This window comes from Polyodon spathula, chromosome 8 (genome assembly GCF_017654505.1).
Source record: "Polyodon spathula isolate WHYD16114869_AA chromosome 8, ASM1765450v1, whole genome shotgun sequence".
NCBI classification, from domain to species: Eukaryota; Metazoa; Chordata; class Actinopteri; order Acipenseriformes; family Polyodontidae; genus Polyodon; species Polyodon spathula.
In genome coordinates, this window is record NC_054541.1 from 10201476 (window position 1) to 10222810 (window position 21335).

The window sequence follows — 21335 nt, forward strand, 5'->3', positions numbered from 1 at the left end:
TAGACCAGCAACTTGGAATAGAAAAGTTTCAATTTTAAAATTGAATCTATATTCAGCTCAAACTCTGCTTTACTACATTTTGCTAGGCTTTATTATAAGTAGAGATTGCAGTAAACACACACACACACACACACACACACACACACACACACACACACACAGATCCAAAATCCCATGCATTAACCCAGCACACTAATCTTTTTACTCACTCCAGCAATGCTTCCCTTATAGTATAATACCCCAGATATATTGTCTAGGCATTGGCAGCCACGACGGTAAATCCCAGCTCAGTTTGCGAGCTCTACAGGGAAAGCGCCAGTGCTGTGATTCATGTTGTCACATTTATCTGCCATTTGGGCACCAAAATATGTTAAGCCGGACCTTTTATGATTGATTAATGTGTTTTAGGAAGAGCCAGCCCTCAACAGTAGTCCATTCTTGTCTTCCAGGAAGAACAAATGTTCCTCATAAAGTTTGAATTATGGTTCGCAGAATGTTTTAGTTAGAGTCGTAATGACAAGATAGTGTAGACAGCCAGGTGAGATTGTCTGGCTGAAAGAAAAAAATAATATCATGACTCTTGTTGTTTTGTCTTTGGTTGACTTTTTAACATGCTTATTTCTGCCTTACTGTGCAGCATTTATGATTAGTATGATGTAAAGGTGGATTGAGAATTACCTAAAAGGCATACTCCTCAAAACATGATGTTGCTTTACTGCTCACACACACCAGTTTGCTATCTTGTCCTGCATGCCATCCACCCATTTCTGTTTTTATTTTTTGATCATTTTTTATTAATTTGAAAGGCCCCTCACTGCTGCGTCCCTGTCACAAAGACGGCCGGAGTGGGTGACGTCCGACCAGAAACAGGAAAATAAACAAAGAGAGAAGTGGGGTTTGGTGGAGCTGAGCGAATGGTCTCGCTCAGCATTTAATGAATGAACAGACAGACAGAAAATAAATGGTTGTACCAAACAAAAACGGACTAAACAAAACACAGTGAGCAGATATTTAACTACAACTACTATTATTATTATTATTATTATTATTATTATTATTATTATTATTATTATTATTACCTCCAATTCTCCACTCACCGAACACACAACCCCGAGTGGGTGAAAACATGCAGCTTTTATGCAGCTGTACCAAGACTCGATTGCTAATCAATCATTCAATTGGAGTCGTGGTACATCTGCATGTGAATTAATAAAGTGCAATTCCCCGTGCTCACATATTATTACTTTTTACTTGCACGTGAGGTGCTGTGCTATCCTCGTGCCTAAATACAAATATACATTTTAAACACTTGTGTTACACAGACCCGTTTATGTCCCGTGTACCAATGACTATACACCAAAATTAACAAACAACACAAAATACACACAGGAGCGGGCACTTTGCCACAATCCCACTTACTGTTTTGATCAGGCCTGTAGATCAATGCCCTCTTCTTTCCACCCCACAAAACCAACAAAGAGCTGAACCCTGGATATGAGGGCCCAACCTGTCTGCTCTTTGGCAGCACCCGATCAGAAGGGGTCACTAGAGAGATTGCTGATTTTCTTTTCTCTGCCCGCTGGAGCCCACAGTTCCTTTGGGCCCTCAGCCAAGCTATGCAACAAATCCCAAACAGGAATGAGAGCGCTTCACCAGGTCAGCATTTCTAAGTTTTACTTTTCTAGATCAAACCAGGCAAATAGAACAGCCTGTTTAAACAGTTGGGGGTAAGCAAGTGGCACAGAGGGTCAAGAAACCTCTGGAAGCCTGGGTTCAACTGACTCAGGGTCAAGCACATTAAGACGTGTTTTACAAGGATGGGAAGTACAATCAATACATTCTTACATTCTTAGCACTGGTACCGTCATTGCTGTGGGTGAAATCAGTGCCAAATGAGTGGTCCTTGACAGTATTCAAGTTTTTACTTTTACTTAGCCGGTCTGCATTTCTATCAGCAGTCAGATCGGCATAATATTCAATCAGTTTCTGCTTCACCAGGAATCAAAGGCCCCAGAGATGAAAAGGAAAGGCATTAATAGGGGCATGTTGGTCTGAATTAGTGTGTAATTATCTGGGAGTAAAAACACTGATGAGTCTGATTAGTTTAGAAGTATTACCTTCACTGTTACTGTCAGGTGCTTGATATAAAGCACAGACTGCCAGCTGCAGTACATGTTATATAGTTCTGTTATATTACTTTCTCATAATGGATCCCTGTTATCTTGCTCCCACGTGTTATAATAACATGCTGGAAGCTACAGCTTACTAGACAAAATATTAGAAACCCTAATGCAATTAAGCTGCTAATCGGGGCGTTCGGGCACCATCTGGGCATTCTCGCCAGATTTTGTTGAATGTGGTGCTGTTTACATTTTCCTAGAACAATATATTTTGAGAGTTGAGTTATCATTAGTTGATCCTTATGAAAGACCAGTAAGTATTGCACCTGCCGTCCGATCACCTACAGCTAGGGACAAAAGTTTAGCATCACCCTATAGAATTAACACATTTTGATCCATAAAGTCGAATGAAACCTGCTGAATAACGTTATGTTAACTTATGGAACTACATACCGCTTTGTAGTTTTCCATATACTTATAAATTGACAAAATGTGATATTTCAAAATTTAACATGAATTACTGTGCTACTAATATTGCTTCCAGTAGACTTTTGCAATATCATTTTGTTGTTTTTTTTGATAGTATGATGCTAAACAAAAGATCTAAATTATGTTTATATAGGTTTTTATTTTGTTGAAAATTATGTCTCAATCCTAAAATTCTTGGTGATGCAAAACTTGTGTCCATAGCTGTACTATAAATTCGGTCAGCTGTCTTGCCTATTGTGACTGAAACTGACTTTGCACAGCGAGGTACGTTGTTTATTATAGAATACATGTCAGTGATGCTATTTATATGACCACATTAGTCAGGCATGTGAGTGGACAACTTGTTTATACAAGCCTGTTGACTCCATGCAATAATATTTGTCCTATCCCTGTACATTGAGAATACATGGCAAAAGGGACAACTTCCCTGGAGCCTACCTGGCATACTTAGCCAGTGCTCGTACAGCATATACTATCTGAATCGAAATTCAGATTCTATGAGACATATTGCATGCATTTTTGAATCCCAGTCACATTAAAAAAAGATTCTGTTTTAGGAAGCTCATCTGTAAAATGTATTTTGTGTTAATCTGGTGATTTTCCCTTTTATGTACCAATATGAACTGATTCATACAAATAAATTATAAGCAGACATACTTTTAGTCAAGTGGAATTGATTTTAACTGTAATAAAAAATAACATTTAAGAAACAGTAGCCAAATTAATTACCATTTAAAAGTGAACCATTTGAATGTCGAGAGGGATCGTTATTAATTGCAAAAACAATATAATCAAATACAGCATTATAATTTAGCAGATCTAAGGTTTCATCACCAATTATTTGATTCTGTTTTATTCTAGTCTATTCTATTGTATTTCGTTCCATTCTATTGTATTCTGTTCCATTGTATTCTATTCTGTTATATGGTTGTACAGTGTGTACAGCCTCATTAATGGTTCTCAGGTCACAGGCCTCTTCTGAGTTACTCAAACTGTTATTTTTAGCTCAGTGGTAAGATTATAATTGTAATGGGGAGGGTCCACAGTTCAGTCTTTGATATGTACTAGCCACGTGTACCCCTTGCAACCTTGATGAGCAGCAATTTGATTGCTTTTCTTGCAGTTGGAAAGCTACATGTTGCTGAAAGCCTATCCAGGTCGTGATTCTGCGGTGCTATGCAGATGCTATGTACAGTATGAAAGGTATTTGTCAACAATCCACGTTTCATTTCTGGAGTAAAGGAGACTGGTCTCTGTTTGTAGTGGCCATATGACCTTCAAATAAAGCTTCTTCTTTAGCTGTGAACTATGATTTCTCAAAAGACATGAATGCTATTTTTGTCTTTAAAAACTAAGAAAGCCCTGCTCTTTAAAGTGTTAAACTAAATTAAAGCAAATCTGTCCGGCTGATTTTATAGATTATATATATATATATATATATATATATATATATATATATATATATATATATATATATATATATATATATATATATATATATATATATGAGAGACTGTCAGTGTGATGGGATATCTGGGCAGCAGCCAAAATGTTAGCTGGCCGCCAATTTTCTCCTTCTGCCTCAGCTTCTCTTTCCCGCTGTTGAAGTTTATAACATAATATTAAGTTAACCAACACTAAATAATATGCCACAGTTCATTGAAACATATTTCAGGTCAATCTGAAAAAGCTGTGAATGGGATGCAAGCCAAACTCTAACTCTGAAAGTCTCCCTCGCTTTTCTGTGTGATGCACAGCCCTGCACTTTATATAAGGAAAATAATTACAAGCAGTGACTCAGAACAGACCACTGCAGTCATAGCTTGCACTGGGAACTCTTCTCTCTCAAATATGCCTATTTTTAAGGGATCTCTGAGGACAGGCAGGTTCGTAAGGGCCTAATTTGCTAAGCTCTTGTGCTAGTGTCCAATCTGTACCAATGAAGGAGATCTCTTGAGCTCAATGAGTGGGTATTTTTCTGTAGAGGCAGGTGTTGTGCAGAACTTGCACTTGTGTTTATGGATATTGTGAGGGTGAGGATGAGTTTAGAATAATACTGTAATGTAATGTCTAGCATTTAAATAAATGGCCCATCTGTACGGTAACTGTAAAGAGGTTGTGGTGGAAACTGTACTTACATATTATGGTTATTAGGTAGATGCAGATAATTTAAACCTTTTAATCCTTCCCATCTGCTTCTGATTCAGTGTGAATCGTGATTCTGCTGCTTCATGCATGTGCAAGTGCTTCCCTGGCAGTCGCTCTGGCTCTGAAGGGATTGAACACAGATTCCATGCCAGGCACTTGATGTCAGGTAATTAAGAGCTGACCGCAATACGTTATGCCACCAGTAGTCAGGCATTTGGTGAAGTAGCCAGGATGAGCAGCATTATTACTGGTCCTCCGTCTCTTGCACTGAAGAGCTTTTGATTCTGCTTTTCATACTTCAAAGCAGGATAAAAATGTATACCGTTCTTTGTTGCTAGACAATTGGAGCAGAACCAAGCTACAGCACAGTAAAATCAGTAAAACGAATACCAATTGAACCAACATATGATCAACAGAAGAAAAGGGATAACAGGGATAGAAATCCTGGTTCACATGCTTTAAAGTTTACGTGTCTTAAGAACATAAGAACATAAGAAAGTTTACAAACGAGAGGAGGCCATTCGGCCCATCTTGCTCGTTTGGTTGTTAGTAGCTTATTGATCCCAAAATCTCATCAAGCAGCTTCTTGAAGGATCCCAGGGTGTCAGCTTCAACAACATTACTGGGGAGTTGATTCCAGACCCTCACAATTCTCTGTGTAAAAAAGTGTCTCCTATTTTCTGTTCTGAATGCCCCTTTTTCTAAACTCCATTTGTGACCCCTGGTCCTTGTTTCTTTTTTCAGGCTGAAAAAGTCCCTTGCGTCGACACTGTCAATACCTTTTAGAATTTTGAATGCTTGAATTAGGTCGCCACGTAGTCTTCTTTGTTCAAGACTGAACAGATTCAATTCTTTTAGCCTGTCTGCATATGACATGCCTTTTAAGCCCGGAATAATTCTGGTCGCTCTTCTTTGCACTCTTTCTAGAGCAGCAATATCTTTTTTATAGCGAGGTGACCAGAACTGCACACAATATTCAAGATGAGGTCTTACAAGTGCATTGTACAGTTTTAACATTACTTCCCTTGATTTAAATTCAACACTTTTCACAATGTATCCGAGTATCTTGTTAGCCTTTTTTATAGCTTCCCCACATTGCCTAGATGAAGACATTTAGGCAATGTGGGGAAGCTATAAAAAAGGCTAACAAGATACTCGGAGATCTTATATGGCCTGTCGTCTACATGCATACTTACAGAAGAAAACAACATTTAATTCAACTTGACTGTTAGCGTGCTGCTTTGAATGTATGCCTTAAACACCCCCTTCCACCAAAAACAAATATTGATAACTGTTACCTATTGCAGCCTAAATATATGAAAAATACAACACTGTATTACCCATGCTTCCAGAATATTTTTCATTTTCCCTTATGCGTATTGCACACAAAACACCCCATTAGTAAATGCACACAAATGACATGTTCTAGATAGTTGTACTTCAAATGGGGAAAGCAATGAATGTAGCTAACATGGTGTAGTTCTGTTTAATGTTTTTCTTGTCCTGTAGTTTAGACCGCCAGTCTAGAAAAATTACAATAAGAGCTTTTGGCAAAGCTTTAGGAAACAACAACAAAGGCAAACTGGGACTCATTACAGAGTCTGAAGCTTGCAGATAACCCATAGGTTCAATTTATTAGTTGGGCTGTTACTTCTGTCCAGGTTTTGCTGGCCTTGAAGAAAAGTGCTAAATTCAATCTGTGCACCTCTCAAAGTGTAAAGTTTGTTTCCTCTCTATAAATAAAAAACCTCAACATTTCACCAGTTAAAAGTATAAGCTGTGTTCTTAAGGTATAGGTAATGTTCAGTATAGAAATACAGTCATTATTTCTTAATTATGGCCTAAGTACTGACAAAGTACGTTCATATACTGACTGCAGATACCCTTGATTGCTGTACCCTTGATTGGAGGCTGCATAGAGGACACTGGCCTTTTCAAGTTACATTAACAGCCTTATTATTGACTGCATACATAATTGAGACTCTCGTAGTTCAATGTTTTATCTTCTAGACACCCTCCTTTGTACACAACAGAATAGTCACCAAATGAGCTAACACACTTCTAATTTTCATTGGGCTCTAATGGTCAAATCACACAAACTAATTGTAATCAAATACTCGGCAATCACTTAACATTTACTTTACATCAATCAAGACACAACGTTGTCAGACTCTTCACATGTACAAGAAAAAGTGTTCCCCTGAGCCGAATCAGGCTTGCATTGAAATCTGATTGTTGAAAGTGATCGACCTTTCAGGTTATGAGGGTCAAAACAAAAAGTATCAGCTGCTATTGTTTTGCTGTACAAGGCTTCACAGCTAGGTAAAGATGTAATTTAACTATGGTATCAGTTGAGAGGGATGTTGTCCAACAATCTGCCACCTGATAACACGTGTTGGACAATTGAAAAAGTGGACAACTTGTCAAACAGAGAAGCAGCAGGTACAGCTGGCATGGTCTGATTGCTGGGAAGTCGAATGCTGCTCCACCTCTTGCCACCAGTGAAGCGCTGGCTAGCAACAAGAAACACTTCTCAGTAATGGAGAGCCAGCATTAAACCATCGAGTGCTTTATTAGCCAAACTCTTTCTTTCCAAGGATGGTTTTTCAACAGAAAACTCAATGTGCCGCCAGGGTTATTGATCCATATGACATTTAAAGAGCTGCAATACAAACATTACAGCTGGAGGCTGTGCTATTCCATTGTGCACGGAACCTGTTTCAGTTCATTGCACTTTGATCTCTGACCACCACTGAAAGACTGTTGTGACAGACAAATTTATTTCAGTCTATTTTTGAACCCCCCCTTATGTTTCTGTGGAAAATTGATGCAAGATATTCTGCTGCACACTTGGCCCTCATCCAGACTGAGATATGAAGCGGAGATATAATTGATTTTCACTGATTCTGGTCAGAGCAGTACAGATTCAGAGCACAGTTTACAATCTGATAAATGGTAGAGATACTACACAGGCAGGAAATAAATGATAAGAATAGCAGAACAAATGAAGAGAAAGCATAAACATCATGCAATCAGCAAACAGAAACATCCAGTTAGCAGACTGGAATAGGACAGCTCTACTCAGCTATACCGTCGACTGCAGGCTGACCTTTCCAAGTTACATTAAGCAAGGCTTATTAATCATGAAGTTATGTTTTTACACTATGAGCTGAAGGGAACCAACATGCTGACAAGCTCAAACTTCTTCAGCTACTTATGTTACCATAGCAACAACACTCAGGCAAGAGGTTTCCACGGCTTCCCGAATTCTTCGGAAGAACCACATATCAGCTGTGTAGTAGTACAGAGCCTCAGGCAATGCCAGCAATGGGTTAGGGCAGTATTTCATGGTGTTTTGTTTGGATACTCATATTTTGTGGATTCATTACATTAACACTGCAGACAATTGGCAAGACAACTTTGCAATGAAAAATGTATTTGATTCTGGTTATACTCTGGCCTCATAAACTGGTCTATTGCCACCCTGAACCCTTCTAATTGGAAGCTAGATTGTCTGAAACCTATTTAATTGGTTCCTTATCTCACACTGTTCCTTCTACCCATTTCCTCTGTTTATGGCATTTCTAGTCCTGAGTGTTTGTTTGATGTTTGCCGGCTAGATGGAAATGCACCAGTTAAAATAATAAATAATCCCCAAGCTGTCTGTAAACAAGCCTGCCCGCTCCAAAAGACCAGATAATCGAGGTACTGAAATATGAGAATGACAGCTGTTTCCAAATGGGAGATCTCCCAAAATGAATGGTGGAGTTTTGTTAATAACTGCAATTGTTCTTGTGGGAATTATGACACCAATTTATCTTCACGGGTATGTTTATACAATACAATTCAATGCAAGGCTAAAACAACTACAGATTTGATGGATGCCACCCCTGATGTGATAGTGTGACCGGTCGCTGCATTCTCAAGTCGTAATGTTTATGCTTAAATGCTTATTTAACATGTCAAATTCACAAAGAAGAAGCACAATCAAAGAACAACTTATGCAATGAAAAAGGCAAAACTCAGATATTAAACTGCTTGAACAATGCCACCCCATTTGATAAGCAAGGTAAGATGTTTCAATGTGATGGAATGAACAGTAAAAATAGAACTGAGGCCGTAAGTTCTCGAGAAGGATGAGCCACTCCTGCAGACTACAGTGCTGTAAATAAACACAGAACACAAAGCCTACCTCAGAACAGATACCTGGATAATAACTGGCACATAACTGACGAATAACACAGGAACATGTTGCAAAGGCAGATCTGAAAATATTTCAATGACAAGCTGTTTTGTTATCATGCTATACCTTTTTGATTCTCAGAACTATTTTTTTAAGCTCTGGTACATAAAGTTATTCATCAAAGGTTCTTAGATTGCAGAATTAAGACAAGATATGTATTTTTTTCTCCCTCTGCAATCATTTCTTTTTTCAGCATTAGATTGAATTTTTCTCAGAAATCCACAGAGTAAAATGTTAAAGATTCATCGCCACCGACACTGCTCAGAAATACAGTAGGTCCCAGGTCATTATTTAACAATGCAATATTTAATGAGAGATTTCAACGAGTGATTCTGTTTCAGAATTGCATATTACTTGTACTGTGTTTCATTAGGTACCTAATCAGTCCTGTGAGGAATGATGAAACGATTTACTTAGCTCTGTGATGGAAAGAAAACAATGGGAAAAAAATAAGACCTTTCCACAACAACAAACCCAGATCATTTTTTCACGCTGTAAAATAACTTTTTTTGGCAGATTTTTTTAGTCAATTGTTGACCGTTTATTACACGTTAATAGCATTATGTAATTGTAATAACAGAGCTGAGGAGAACGCTTAACGCGCCTGCGTTCTGACAAATTCAAACAACCTACAGTGTTAACTTTATAACATAGCAACCTTTCCTTGTGAATAACCATAACATAGATACGTGTTACACGAGCACAGCAGCGGAGTATATGGCAAATATCCAGAAGACTGCGCGCGTGTAGGTGTATAAACCTATGCTACGAAAAAGCTACGATAGTTTAAAAGATTTGCCGAGTACGGTGGTGCGCATATGAACACTTTCAGTACCACGGCCACCCCCTTGAACAAACACACGCAGAGCAGCCAGAGAGATCGACGCAGTCATTAACCTTTGTTCATGACATAACAGTTAATTGGTTTCAACCCTAGATTGTTATAAAACCTCTTCCTCGCACCACTAAAATGGGATATTGACAGTGTAGATTTGTACCGTTCCTTTTCTGTCATTCATCGACCTGGCAAATAACCGCTACCACTTCTTGTAATAGGTAATGCCCTGATGATGCTGGGGAAATGGCACGAAATATCCTAATAATGAGATGACGTGTCAAGATTACCCATTTCTGTAACAGGACACGATTAAATACAGGCTGCTTTTACATCTAAAGGGACTTTAAATTTAGAATCCTGGAATAACCGGCCGCATTAATATAGTTGCATGCTAGCGTACATGTATTAACATAAATTTGATTTCCTAACTGTTTTGTGTTTTATAAATTATCATTGGTTTATGCGGAATCTAGAACTTAAGATGAATTCATCCGTGTATGAATGCATGTATGCACACAACTACCCATGCATGTAAGTATGTTTATATGTACGCATTCGTATACGCAACGAACAACCTATTGTTTGAAGAAGTAATGAATCGATTTTAAATAAATGAGTTATATCCAGGAAAGGTACTACTTTGTAGTGCATGTAATTGCAGTTGATCAATGAGGTTTCAAACAAAATGTTAGCAGCTGCAGCTGGGCAGTCTAGAGGAGAAAGAAAATAAACCCCATCGCTTTGAAGAAAATAGCACGTTCAATAACACAGAAATCAGTGCAGCATATTAGCTCGTGTCACGCGAATATTGGTAATAAGTTTCGTCGTCTTGTCACGGTAGAGCAGTGATACGAGCACTGCACCAGCTATTTCGACACCCTCGCATCCTCCTCTGTCTGAGTCCAGTTTCTCACATTCTGAAGATGAAGAAGCAGAACGTGAGAACGCTCTCTCTGATCCTTTGCATGTTTTCATACCTGCTCGTGGGGGCAGCTGTATTCGATGCCCTGGAATCTGAATCTGAGAGCGCGAGGAAAAGGATCCTGGAGCAGAAACGCAACGGAATGAAGAAGAGGTACCGATTCACCGACGAAGATTATCGAGAGATCGAGAAAGTGGTTTTGCAAACTGAACCCCATCGAGCTGGGAGGCAATGGAAATTCGCCGGCTCGTTTTACTTTGCAATCACAGTAATCACGACTATAGGTAAGTACGTTTATGTATTATTATTATTATTATTATTATTATTATTATTATTACAGTACAATATCATACACCTCAACGTTAAGAATGCACAGTTAAAACAAGAAAAAAAAAAAACACCTTCACAAACACACTTAAATTCAACGAAATCATTATTTTATAATACCACAATTCAGTAATGTTTTAGCCCACGTTCATTTTTACAGTTCACATAATTTAACATTAAGAAACTTTGAGTTATTAAATCATTCAGAAGTATATTTTTAGTCGCACGTTTATTGTGCAGTATATTGGTTTGGCACAACAGGTTGTTGATTAAATGTAACTAAGTGTACATTTTCATTTTCAAACATCCATTTAGTTTTGTAGCTTGCTTCATTATAATGATCAGTTGTTGTTTCAGCCATGCAATCTAACGGGACTGACATTGTTAGAATACCTGTTTAATAGACAACAATGTTCACTTTTTTCAACCATATCACCTTAAGTTTGTAGCAGTTCATTTGTGTTGTATGTATGTGTGTTGTTTCACGGCTAATTGTTTCGATAAGCTAAGATATTTCTGTCCCAGTGTAAAACGTCAATATGTATCTCGCCACACTTCTTAAATTATGCCTTGATTTATTTACATGTCTGTAATTCATTAACTTTTAACACTAGAGGTGGCATAACAAACTCGCTGAAATAATACTAACAGTAAAAAAAGATTTTTCAATATTAGTTCTAAGATTTGGCCACCCATTTTCATTTTAGAGATATAATTTAAACATACACATTTGCACACTGAACAGATCTCTATCTCTCTCTCTCTCTCTCTCTCTCTCTCTCTCTCTCTCTCTCTCTCTCTCTCTCTCTCTCTCTCTCTCTCTCTATATATATATATATATATATATATATCAAATCTCCTTTTTTCCCTGCAGTGAAAATATTTTGTTTTTAGATTTTGAGGGCTCTAGTTCTATGCAGGAACTGCAAGGATTACACTTTTGTTTTTTTTTGTTTTGGTCTTTAAGGTTATGGCCATGCTGCACCTGGTACGGATGCTGGGAAAGTATTCTGCATGTTCTATGCGGTCCTGGGCATCCCTCTAACCCTGGTCATGTTCCAGAGTCTGGGTGAAAGAATGAACACTTTTGTTCGGTATCTGCTGTGGAAAATCAAAGAGTGCCTCGGCATGAGGAAGAAAGAGGTGTCCATGGAGAACATGGTGCTGGTTGGCTTTCTGTCCTGCATCAGCACCCTGTGCATTGGAGCAGCCGTGTTCTCTCACTTCGAAGGGTGGACCTTCTTCCACGCTTATTACTACTGCTTCATCACCCTCACCACTATTGGCTTCGGGGACTTTGTGGCCCTTCAGAAGAAAGAAGACCTCCAGGAAAAGACCCCCTATGTGGCCTTCAGCTTCATGTACATCCTGGTGGGGCTGACTGTCATCGGGGCCTTCCTCAACTTGGTGGTTCTCCGTTTTCTGACCATGAACTCGGAAGACGAGAGGAGGGATGCAGAGGAGCAGGAGTCAATGAAAAGAGAGCAGGGCATGATCACCCTTAGCATGGGGGAAGACGGCAGGAGCCAAAGCACACTCTTCTTGCCCATGGAAGAAGGGACGAGCCGCACCAACCTCATCCCGCTGGCCATGGACGACCAGGAAGACATGCAGAGGCAGCGTCCTTCCAAAGCCAAGCCCCGGATCGGCTCATTATGGTCCTGCATGTGTTACCGTTATCAGAACTGTGACAGCCCTGCCCCCTCGCACCACGAGCACAGCTCGGTGTACTTCAACTCCATTTCCTACAAGGTCAATGGTATTTCTCTGAGTACACGAGACAACACAGCCTTGTCCTCCCCAGGAAGCAGACTATCCCCCAACTGCTGCAGCATGAGGGAGTACCTGAGAAACAGAAGAAAGTCTGTGTAGATCAGAAGCACTTGAGCACAGCATTTGTACACATTTGATAATACCTTTTATAATGTGAAACTATAAGGCATAACCTGAATACCTTGAAGAGAACAGTGTGAAAAAAACCCCCCAAAAAACCCCTATATATATATATATTATTGCTTATTCTTAACTTCATTGGTTTCTCATAACTGTACATACCATATGCTTGTGCATGACACTGGATCATGTCATGACAGTATGTAACAGGCAGCGCTGATTCTCTTCAAACAACCAGTATAATTCACAATTACAACAAAGACATCTGCAGCTTCTACCCTTGTGTTGATTGGGATTGTGCAATCATTTATGTAAAGCCTGCTAATTTTTTTATTTAGTTTTTTTAAAGACTTCCTGCTCTTTAAATTTGTCGTTATGAATTGAATGCAACCTTTATTGTAAAAAAACAAAACAAAAAAAACAAAAACAAAAAAACATCAACAACAAAACCACTGTTTGTAGAATTGTACAGTTACAATAAAATTTGATAGGGAATGTGAATACAGTCCCTTTTTTTTGTAATACATCTAAATGTACCATATTGCTCATTGAAGTTCATTGCTTTTGAAGGCACTGCATTGCATATTGAACGCTATGAACACAAAGGCACCTCCCTGAGAGGGCTTGAGATCCAGTTTAGCACCACCCTGCACTGCCACCCTGTACTGTATACAAACACCTCTCCTTTTAGGCTACTTTAAACTGCATGATATGGTTGCCAATAGAAACCTGGTGACAACATTTTTTTTTCATACAGCAAGCAGCAGATCCAAATCCAGTATAATGGTTAATGGTTTAAGCGTACAATAGCAGTACTTCAGACCACAGTTTAACTGTACAAAACCATACAGTAGACTGCAATCGAAGATGACTGTACCTGTAGTTTAACATTATTACTGCATATGTGCACTTTCACTGGTGTGTTAAAACAGCAGCTTTGCCTGTGATCCAATATCTATTACACCATGTACTCAGAATGACAAGTGGAATACATGAGCAATGCACAATGTATAATATTAATGAACAGCTATAATGTCAGTCATTCAGGAACATGCAGTTTCAATGGTATGGTCCTGTGTGAATTTGCAGTGTTATGCACTCTTATTTTGAAATAATTCAATACATGGGAAAACAAAACAAAAAAAACATTTCAAACCAGGAAACCACTTGTTTTTAGTCAATAGCCAATTAAGGAAGCTAAATATAGAACAAAGCAGGAAAACACTTTGGAAGATTAATATTCCTGCCAGCTGTCCCTTACATGCCAGGGGAACAACCTTGTAAAACAAAAAGCACTTGTCAATGCCCAAGATATGCTTTGAAACACCTGCCACAACACTGTCAGCGTGTTATACCTTAAGCGTCTGCTGTAGTATGCTGTATCAAAGTCTGTCAGAATGGCTGTCTTGCCTATTGTAATTGAAAAAGCTTTTATATATTACAGAATGTGAGGGCTGCCATCTTCATATACACACAATTGATAAACCCCCATGCTCCAATATTGTCCCAATACTTGCAGGATGGTTGTGTACGTATTAAACAGTATAATAAAATGTTTTTCAGAACACAGTTATGTTGCCTCTCAAACACTTGTCCCACTTCAACTGATGTCTAATAAAAATATTGCTCTACATATAAATGGTAAACCAATTAAGCGATAGAATTCTAAATGGTAAATTTGAATTGCACACTATCTGTTGTGGGTATAGAAGACCCAAGGAGGAACACGCTTAATTCATTATAGCAGCTTTAATATGTCTCTTGGTGCTGTCACCTGACTCAATATTTCAAACTGGTTGCACTAATCAATACATTTGTAAATGGCAGGGGAAGTGCTATACTATTGGTTTGTTTATTTATGTTTTATGCCATTTCTGTAGCGGTCTGTAGGTGCCACAAACATCCTTAGCCTATTGAGATACAATATAAAAAATAGCTGGATTCTACACAAGGTGGAATTTACTACTAGTAAGCCAGTCGTTTATAACCTCCTACCATTGCACAGAGGGGAATGTAGGACGCCGCTTCTTGTAATACTGTGTGTAATAATGAAGTATTTATATAGCATGAGCTCCCTCTAGTGGAGATAATGTTTTTTGCAATTTTCCCAACACACATATAGGTATTAGAAACAAAGCTTGCCCCTGGTTTCAGATTCTTTAAGTGATTTCCGCAACAGGCACAAGAAGAATGATTAACGTGAATTAGTGAGCAACTACAATTCATTTCTTTTGTCGTCCTAAATGACAGGGTCCAGGGGGTGACGCCTCTCCACCTGCACAAGCCAAACGTTCATTCTGTTAAGGTGCACTGTGTTTTACTGTCCTTTGTTTTTCTCAGGAATTTGGAAAATGCATTTCCTTAGTAGTAAGTGTGGGAAGATTTTTTGTTATTTAGAAATACTGTATATTTTTAGTCATAAAATATGTTGTTTCAGTACAAACTGTACCATTGTTTAATAAGCACAGAGACAGGAGTGGAACAGCTTTATCAATCCATTTTACCCTTATTTACTGAAAATGATAACCCCTTCTTACTATACAGACTTCCTACAAACATATGACGTTAAAATGAGACCATGGATTAGCGGTATATACAAATATACAGTACTCAGGGGGTTTGAATTTAAAGAAATGTCTTTACAGTCAGCATAAACGTATTAGGTTCCACTGTGAAATCTGACTGTATAGATCTTTAAATACTGGCACTTTCTCACCTTGAACACATTGTGGGCATTACAGAAGTTCCTCCTAATAAGCGATTTTCTAAAATAACAAACATGAGACGCGAGTAAAACAGACACAAAAATCCAGGTAAAATATTTCATATGTGTGCTTATTTTTGAGCATGAAAGACAGGTTCTACTACTCTTTGATAAAAACAGAAATCCGTTAATCATTTACAGTGCTAGTGCTGCTGAACAGCTTTCCATGCAGCCCTCTATGGCAGTGATCTATAATGATTAGGCACACTATTAGAGAGCTTAGGAAGCCCAGGCTATATAGGATGTTTTACAAAACAAAACTGCAAACAAAAAACTTAACACTTGCAATTTTTGCACATTTTAAAGCCAAAAATGCCCTGCATTTCAATTGTAAATCAATTCCAATTGAACAAATTATGTTTTTATATTAGCATAAGAATAACCAGAAAACACAAGCTGCATAGAACTTATTTTCTGGTACATTCGCTTATAAGCACTGAATTTGCAAGGTTGACTGCTACCGTTATTGAACAAGCCCTTTGAATGGCAATATGGAGAGTGGTACATCACATGCTGGATATTTAAGTGGTTGTGTGGTTATTGTATTGCTGCCTTACCCTCTTTAGTGAAGCACATAACTTTAGATCAGAAACTTACTGTACGTATTTTGGCTCAAACTGTGTTACTGTTTATAAAAAGTACAATACCACCTGTTGCACTGTCTTCTCGTGGAATTAATTCTGTCACAATTGCAAATCCTGTACAGTACAGTAAGTGCTGTATTCAGTGCTGGCTTCCATGGAACAAAACTGATCCTGTGACTCAGTTTCTGTTATATCACACTTTGTCAGTTAAGAGTCCATACTTCCAAGACATGCACAAAGAAATCTTCTGTTTTGGACAAAATGTCATTGTTAAAAGTATCACACATAAGGCTTCTTCCATGGTAGAGGTCTCCATCCAGCCATAATCCAAAAATTCCCCTGTTGGAAAAGACAGACAGCTCACATGGTATTCCCCTGCGAGTTACAGCAAGCACTAGCATATGAACCCATTGTTCAAAATCTGCCTGGTACGATTGGCAAGATTGGTATTACATTGCCTACAAACCTAATGGTGGTAGCAACAAGCCACAGTTCTGTTTCTTACTGCAACTAATCAAATAGTGTGTTTTGCTTACTTTTTGATATAGTCGGTGTTCAGGTCAAGCAATACAAAAAGGAAGTTTTGATTCACAGTAGTTATTCACTAGATGGCGCTAGCTCTTACTACTATAAAGACACTTGTCTAATTACATCATTTCAGTAATTGCAATAAGCTCAGAAAGACTGCTAACATAAAAAAGAGGCTTTCTACTCCCAAATGACATCAACGCAAGCAGGTTACAGCACAACCCAGCTTTTACTGTTTGCGTATAATTAAAAAGACAACAGAGCACACAATAAAAACATAAATGAATACCTACCTCCCTCCCCCAAAAGCAAAAGATTCTAGATTCCCTTTGACAAAGAAGGAGTTTTCACTTGTCCATTTAAATACCTGACAAGAAATTATGGGATTAATAATCTGTACTTTATAACACATGATGATAGATGGCTTTAGGGACTCTTACATGATAAAATTCATTATTACCTTAATAGCAGACGAGTCTGCTGTTATTGTCTATACCACAGTTTTAGAGTAGGACATGGCTGCTACGGTGTGATCTGACTATAGGTCACAGGTGAGTTCAACATGCAGGCGGAGGAGGACATTAAAATATTCCAGATTAGTATTATACAATTGAAAGCAATGTCAGGCATTTGGAATCAACATTATAAACGGGAACCCTTAGAAATAAATAATGCAAGGTGGTTACACTGGGAAAAACAATTTATAATACAATAATAATCACAATCACCTTACCTGAAGTTCTGGCGAGAATGAGAAAAGAAAAGTCTCTCCTGTTCCATAGAAACAGTCACTGACCCTCAATGGACTGGAACAGAAGGCACCAAACACCTGGGACAGAAGCAGAGCTTAATATCATGATTAACACAGGTTAACTTTCTTTTACAGTGATAATAAGGCTGGAGATTACCTGGCCATCGGCATCTTTAATGGCTATAAATGTGGAGCAATCGAGTCCATGCATGGATCTGTACAGGGTCCTCAGGCTGGTTCCATGATTCATAGTGCTGTACGCCAGGGTCCAAGTGCATCCTGTGAGTCTTGGAGGAAAGTGTATGGCGATCTAGCAGAAAAAAGTATGGTGCACACTATATTAAAACCTGATTAGAACAAAGTATAGACATAACAATTCTGGGTACTGTATACCCACAAGCTTACATTTCCAGGATGGCTGTTTAATACATTTGCTGTTAACCTAGAGTTTAAGACAAAGTGGGCGAGTGCAATATAATAAAACCTGCAAGCAGGTAAGCAGTCTTGTTAGTCTAAAGCAGGCTAGTGCCGGCAGCTTGTTACAGAGCTCAAGCCTCGCAGGTACCTGTTTAATCTGCTCCCCCAGCAGCACCTTGCTCTCCTCAGTTAGTATAGGCTCGCAGGAATCCTCGTTGCTGATGCCTGGGGGTCGGCACGTGTTCTCAGCACCGAGGCTGCTGTTAGAAGAGTTCTCACCGGCTCCTGTTGACCTGTAGGTTTCACGTTCTTTATCATCCTCATCCGAGGACTCTTCAGACACTGGGGCCTCATTGAGATGGTTGACCTGAACATTAAAGCACACTAGATTTCTCCCATTTTTAAAAAAAAAAAAAAAAAAAAAAAGCCTGTTTCTGTTTGTTTGTTTTTCTAATTGTTTTAGAGCAGGTTTGAATTTTAATTTTTAGTACAGTTTAGCTTTAGAAAATGTTTATAAATACTCAAAAACCCTGAACACAAAAAATAAATGCAAAACATCCTTAAAACAGTCCTTAAAGTTTTGTGAATAGGGCCCCTCATCTTTAATCAAAATTATAGTTTGATGGATAATAGAAATTTCACAATTTAATTTACAGAACCATAATTGCAAATATTAAAGAGCTGTTATAGTCTACAACACCAAAGACAAGTTCTGAAAGATCAGGTGTTCTCCAAAATGTGTACAGTATACACATTGCCACAACATTTCACCTCATGCTATTGTTTAAACAAACATAGCATGGACAGGTGTGTAACCAGTGTTTAGTAAACAGAAGTGCGTTTCTGTTTTTAGTGCTGGTGGTGTAATCAACTGCAATTTTAAAAAGAACAGCATCAGTTTTCATTACAATTAAATCACATATGATTAAGATGAAGCTTATATATATATATATATATATATATATATATATATATATATATATATATATATATATATATATATATATATACACACACACACACATACATACACAGACACACACACACACAATATATATATATATTATATTCAGCTCTGCTCAGTGCAGATGCTGGATTCTCATATTAACTAAATGTTTGCGAACCACATACAAATGTTATTTTATCTGGCAGGAGACTCATGCTGCAAAGACTCATTTTTGGGAGATTAAATGAACAACAAAATGCGCCACCCAGTCGTTCTGCATTTGAAGTCAATAAATAATATGTGTAGTAGCACTGCAGGCATGGGGTCATTGAAATCTGTTGTTTGAACAATATATCTCTTTAGGGATATTTACTGTACAGACGATAGAGAATGCAATACAGTCCAAACAATACATGCTCGAAAATTAATTACATATGGGATAAGGCTTGCTCATGAAAACCTTGTGCATACAGTATGCAGTTTCAGTGACAATTGTCCAAATGTCTCGATGACCCTTTGTCGTCGCTCCCCCCCCCCCCCCCCCACACACAAAAAAGTTTAAGGTATCTTTGGGGAACACAGTTGAAATCCTGACTAAGACTGACCGGCAGTACTATTACACTGTGAAGCACTGTAGGCTGTCTATTTGCTTTGTCAACTAGAGAAAGTTGAATTATATAGAATAGGCTAGAATATGCCAATATATTTACAATTGTCGAAATTAATGCAATCTATCAGCAACAGCATACCCGTATCTATCTATCTATCTATCTATCTATATCTATATCTATATATATATATCTATATATATATATATATATATATAATATATATATATATATATATATATATATATATATATATATACTTAAAACAAGTGTATGGTACTCACCAACGGGGAGTAATGCATCGCTCTGAGCATCTTTGTTATCGAAGAAACATTGTATTTTCTGGATTGTATAAAAAAGAAAGCTGACTTCTCGCTGCCAACACTGCTGTCCGAGCGGTGCTCTGTTTGTGAGACCATGTTCATAAGCACACCCACATAAACACTACGGATAATCAGACGCGCCCACCTTCCCTTCCCCCGTCCCTCCTTCCCTGCCTCCCTCCGTCCCTCCTTCCCTGCCTCCCTCCGTACAACGCTTGTATGCGGCTACGGGGACTGTCCTGACTCGACATTTCCTCTGCCTTGTCAGGCACTGCTGTCTGTGGAGAGTAGACTAATGGGACTCCCCTATTTGAATACATTTGCTGTGAAGCTACACCATGCGGGTTGCTTTAGGACAGAGAGGGGTATTGAATTATCTACCTACTCCTGCTTGAAGAAGCCGAGCACGGGTTTCACCAGATAAACACCTTCTTAACCAAAAACAGGTTAGTAGCCCAATAAACAGCAAGATTGTGTGATTGGCTTTGGGCTTGTTGTTATGATAGGCTCCTACAAGTAAAAACGCAACAAGCGTTCAACTGCTTCCTCGAATACAGTTCTAGTCATTGTACATTTAACGGCTGTTGAGGAAAAAAAAAAGGTGCCAAATGAAATATTACAGTAATTTCAACCCAAAAAGCAAATTCAGGATATTACCGTTGCATACCAGCAGAGGGGTATCATTCAGAAGTCTTTTCCGGCAGACTTGCAGTATTGTAGTTTCCAAAGCAAAGACTACTTAGGTAACACGGAACAACGCACTGTACTACAGAACACACACAAAAAAGAAAAGACGTTCTCACACGGGTACGTTGTGGTCTAGTCCGTCCAATTTACACATGCACGGGTACGTGATTCGAAACACGCCAAATCGAATTAATGTTAATCAAGCGTTTATTTACAACCAATAAAACATTAGACTCGTATAAAGTGCATCTCCCGGGGAGAGAGGTGGTATTCTACACCCAGGTTTAACAGGTATAATGCTTTTTTTATTTATTTTTTACCATGTATTGTGTGGCGATTAGGTAAACTAGTGTTTTGAGTTATTTTTTTATTGATACAGGTGCTTTTATTGCTGTGGTGATACATTAGTTAAACAGAACTGCTAGCATCTTAGAATACATTTCCATTGCTGCCCAAACAAACATATGTTTTGTGCTCAACTTGAAAAAGAGGGTTCTGTGAGGAAAAGCCAGGGGGCGTCCTGTCTTTTCATCAGGAGGCAGATGGGCTTGGGAACAGCAGAGAGACTGGAACAAGAGGGCCCCTTTACTGTTCACCAGTAATCCAATCACTCTCCACACGCAGGGCTTCAGAAAAACCTTCTGAAAGCATAACGTGGAGCTAGTCTGCACCTCTAAATACACACACTCGCAAATAAATAAAAAGTGTTCAACCAAAAGCCATTCAGCAGTGATATCCCAGCAGAAT

The 21335-nt window shown here is 38.5% G+C and overlaps 2 protein-coding genes across 2 annotated transcripts; one reads left to right on the forward strand and one right to left on the reverse strand.

Moving 5' to 3' along the window:
* The first annotated feature begins 10450 nt into the window (after window positions 1–10450).
* LOC121319357 (potassium channel subfamily K member 15-like) lies at window positions 10451–13098 on the forward strand. The gene is made up of 2 exons (XM_041256713.1): window positions 10451–11044; window positions 12055–13098. Exons 1-2 carry the CDS (start codon window positions 10762–10764, stop codon window positions 12957–12959), a joined length of 1188 nt encoding a protein of 395 aa, XP_041112647.1. The 5' UTR covers window positions 10451–10761; the 3' UTR covers window positions 12960–13098.
* A 10-nt stretch (window positions 13099–13108) lies between these two features.
* Window positions 13109–19996, reverse strand: LOC121319355 (TLD domain-containing protein 2-like). Its single transcript, XM_041256712.1, has 6 exons — window positions 19863–19996; window positions 18173–18391; window positions 17765–17917; window positions 17590–17685; window positions 17150–17223; window positions 13109–16667 (listed from the first exon to the last, which is right to left on the reverse strand). Exons 1-6 carry the CDS (start codon window positions 19890–19892, stop codon window positions 16532–16534), a joined length of 708 nt encoding a protein of 235 aa, XP_041112646.1. The 5' UTR covers window positions 19893–19996; the 3' UTR covers window positions 13109–16531.
* Window positions 19997–21335: the final 1339 nt, after the last annotated feature.

Bases quoted from the DNA above. Each gene is read 5' to 3' on its own strand.
- LOC121319357 (XM_041256713.1), top strand. From the start codon at position 10,762: ATGAAGAAGCAGAACGTGAGAACGCTCTCTCTGATCCTTTGCATGTTT. The intron at 11,045-12,054 runs GTAAGTACGTTT...TTGGTCTTTAAG, and splicing joins CACAGTAATCACGACTATAG to GTTATGGCCATGCTGCACCT.
- LOC121319355 (XM_041256712.1), bottom strand. From the start codon at position 19,892: ATGCTCAGAGCGATGCATTACTCCCCGTTG. The intron at 17,224-17,589 runs GTAAGGTGATTG...ATTTCTTGTCAG, and splicing joins CATTCTCGCCAGAACTTCAG to GTATTTAAATGGACAAGTGA. The intron at 16,668-17,149 runs GTAGGTATTCAT...CTTTTCCAACAG, and splicing joins TTTGCTTTTGGGGGAGGGAG to GGGAATTTTTGGATTATGGC.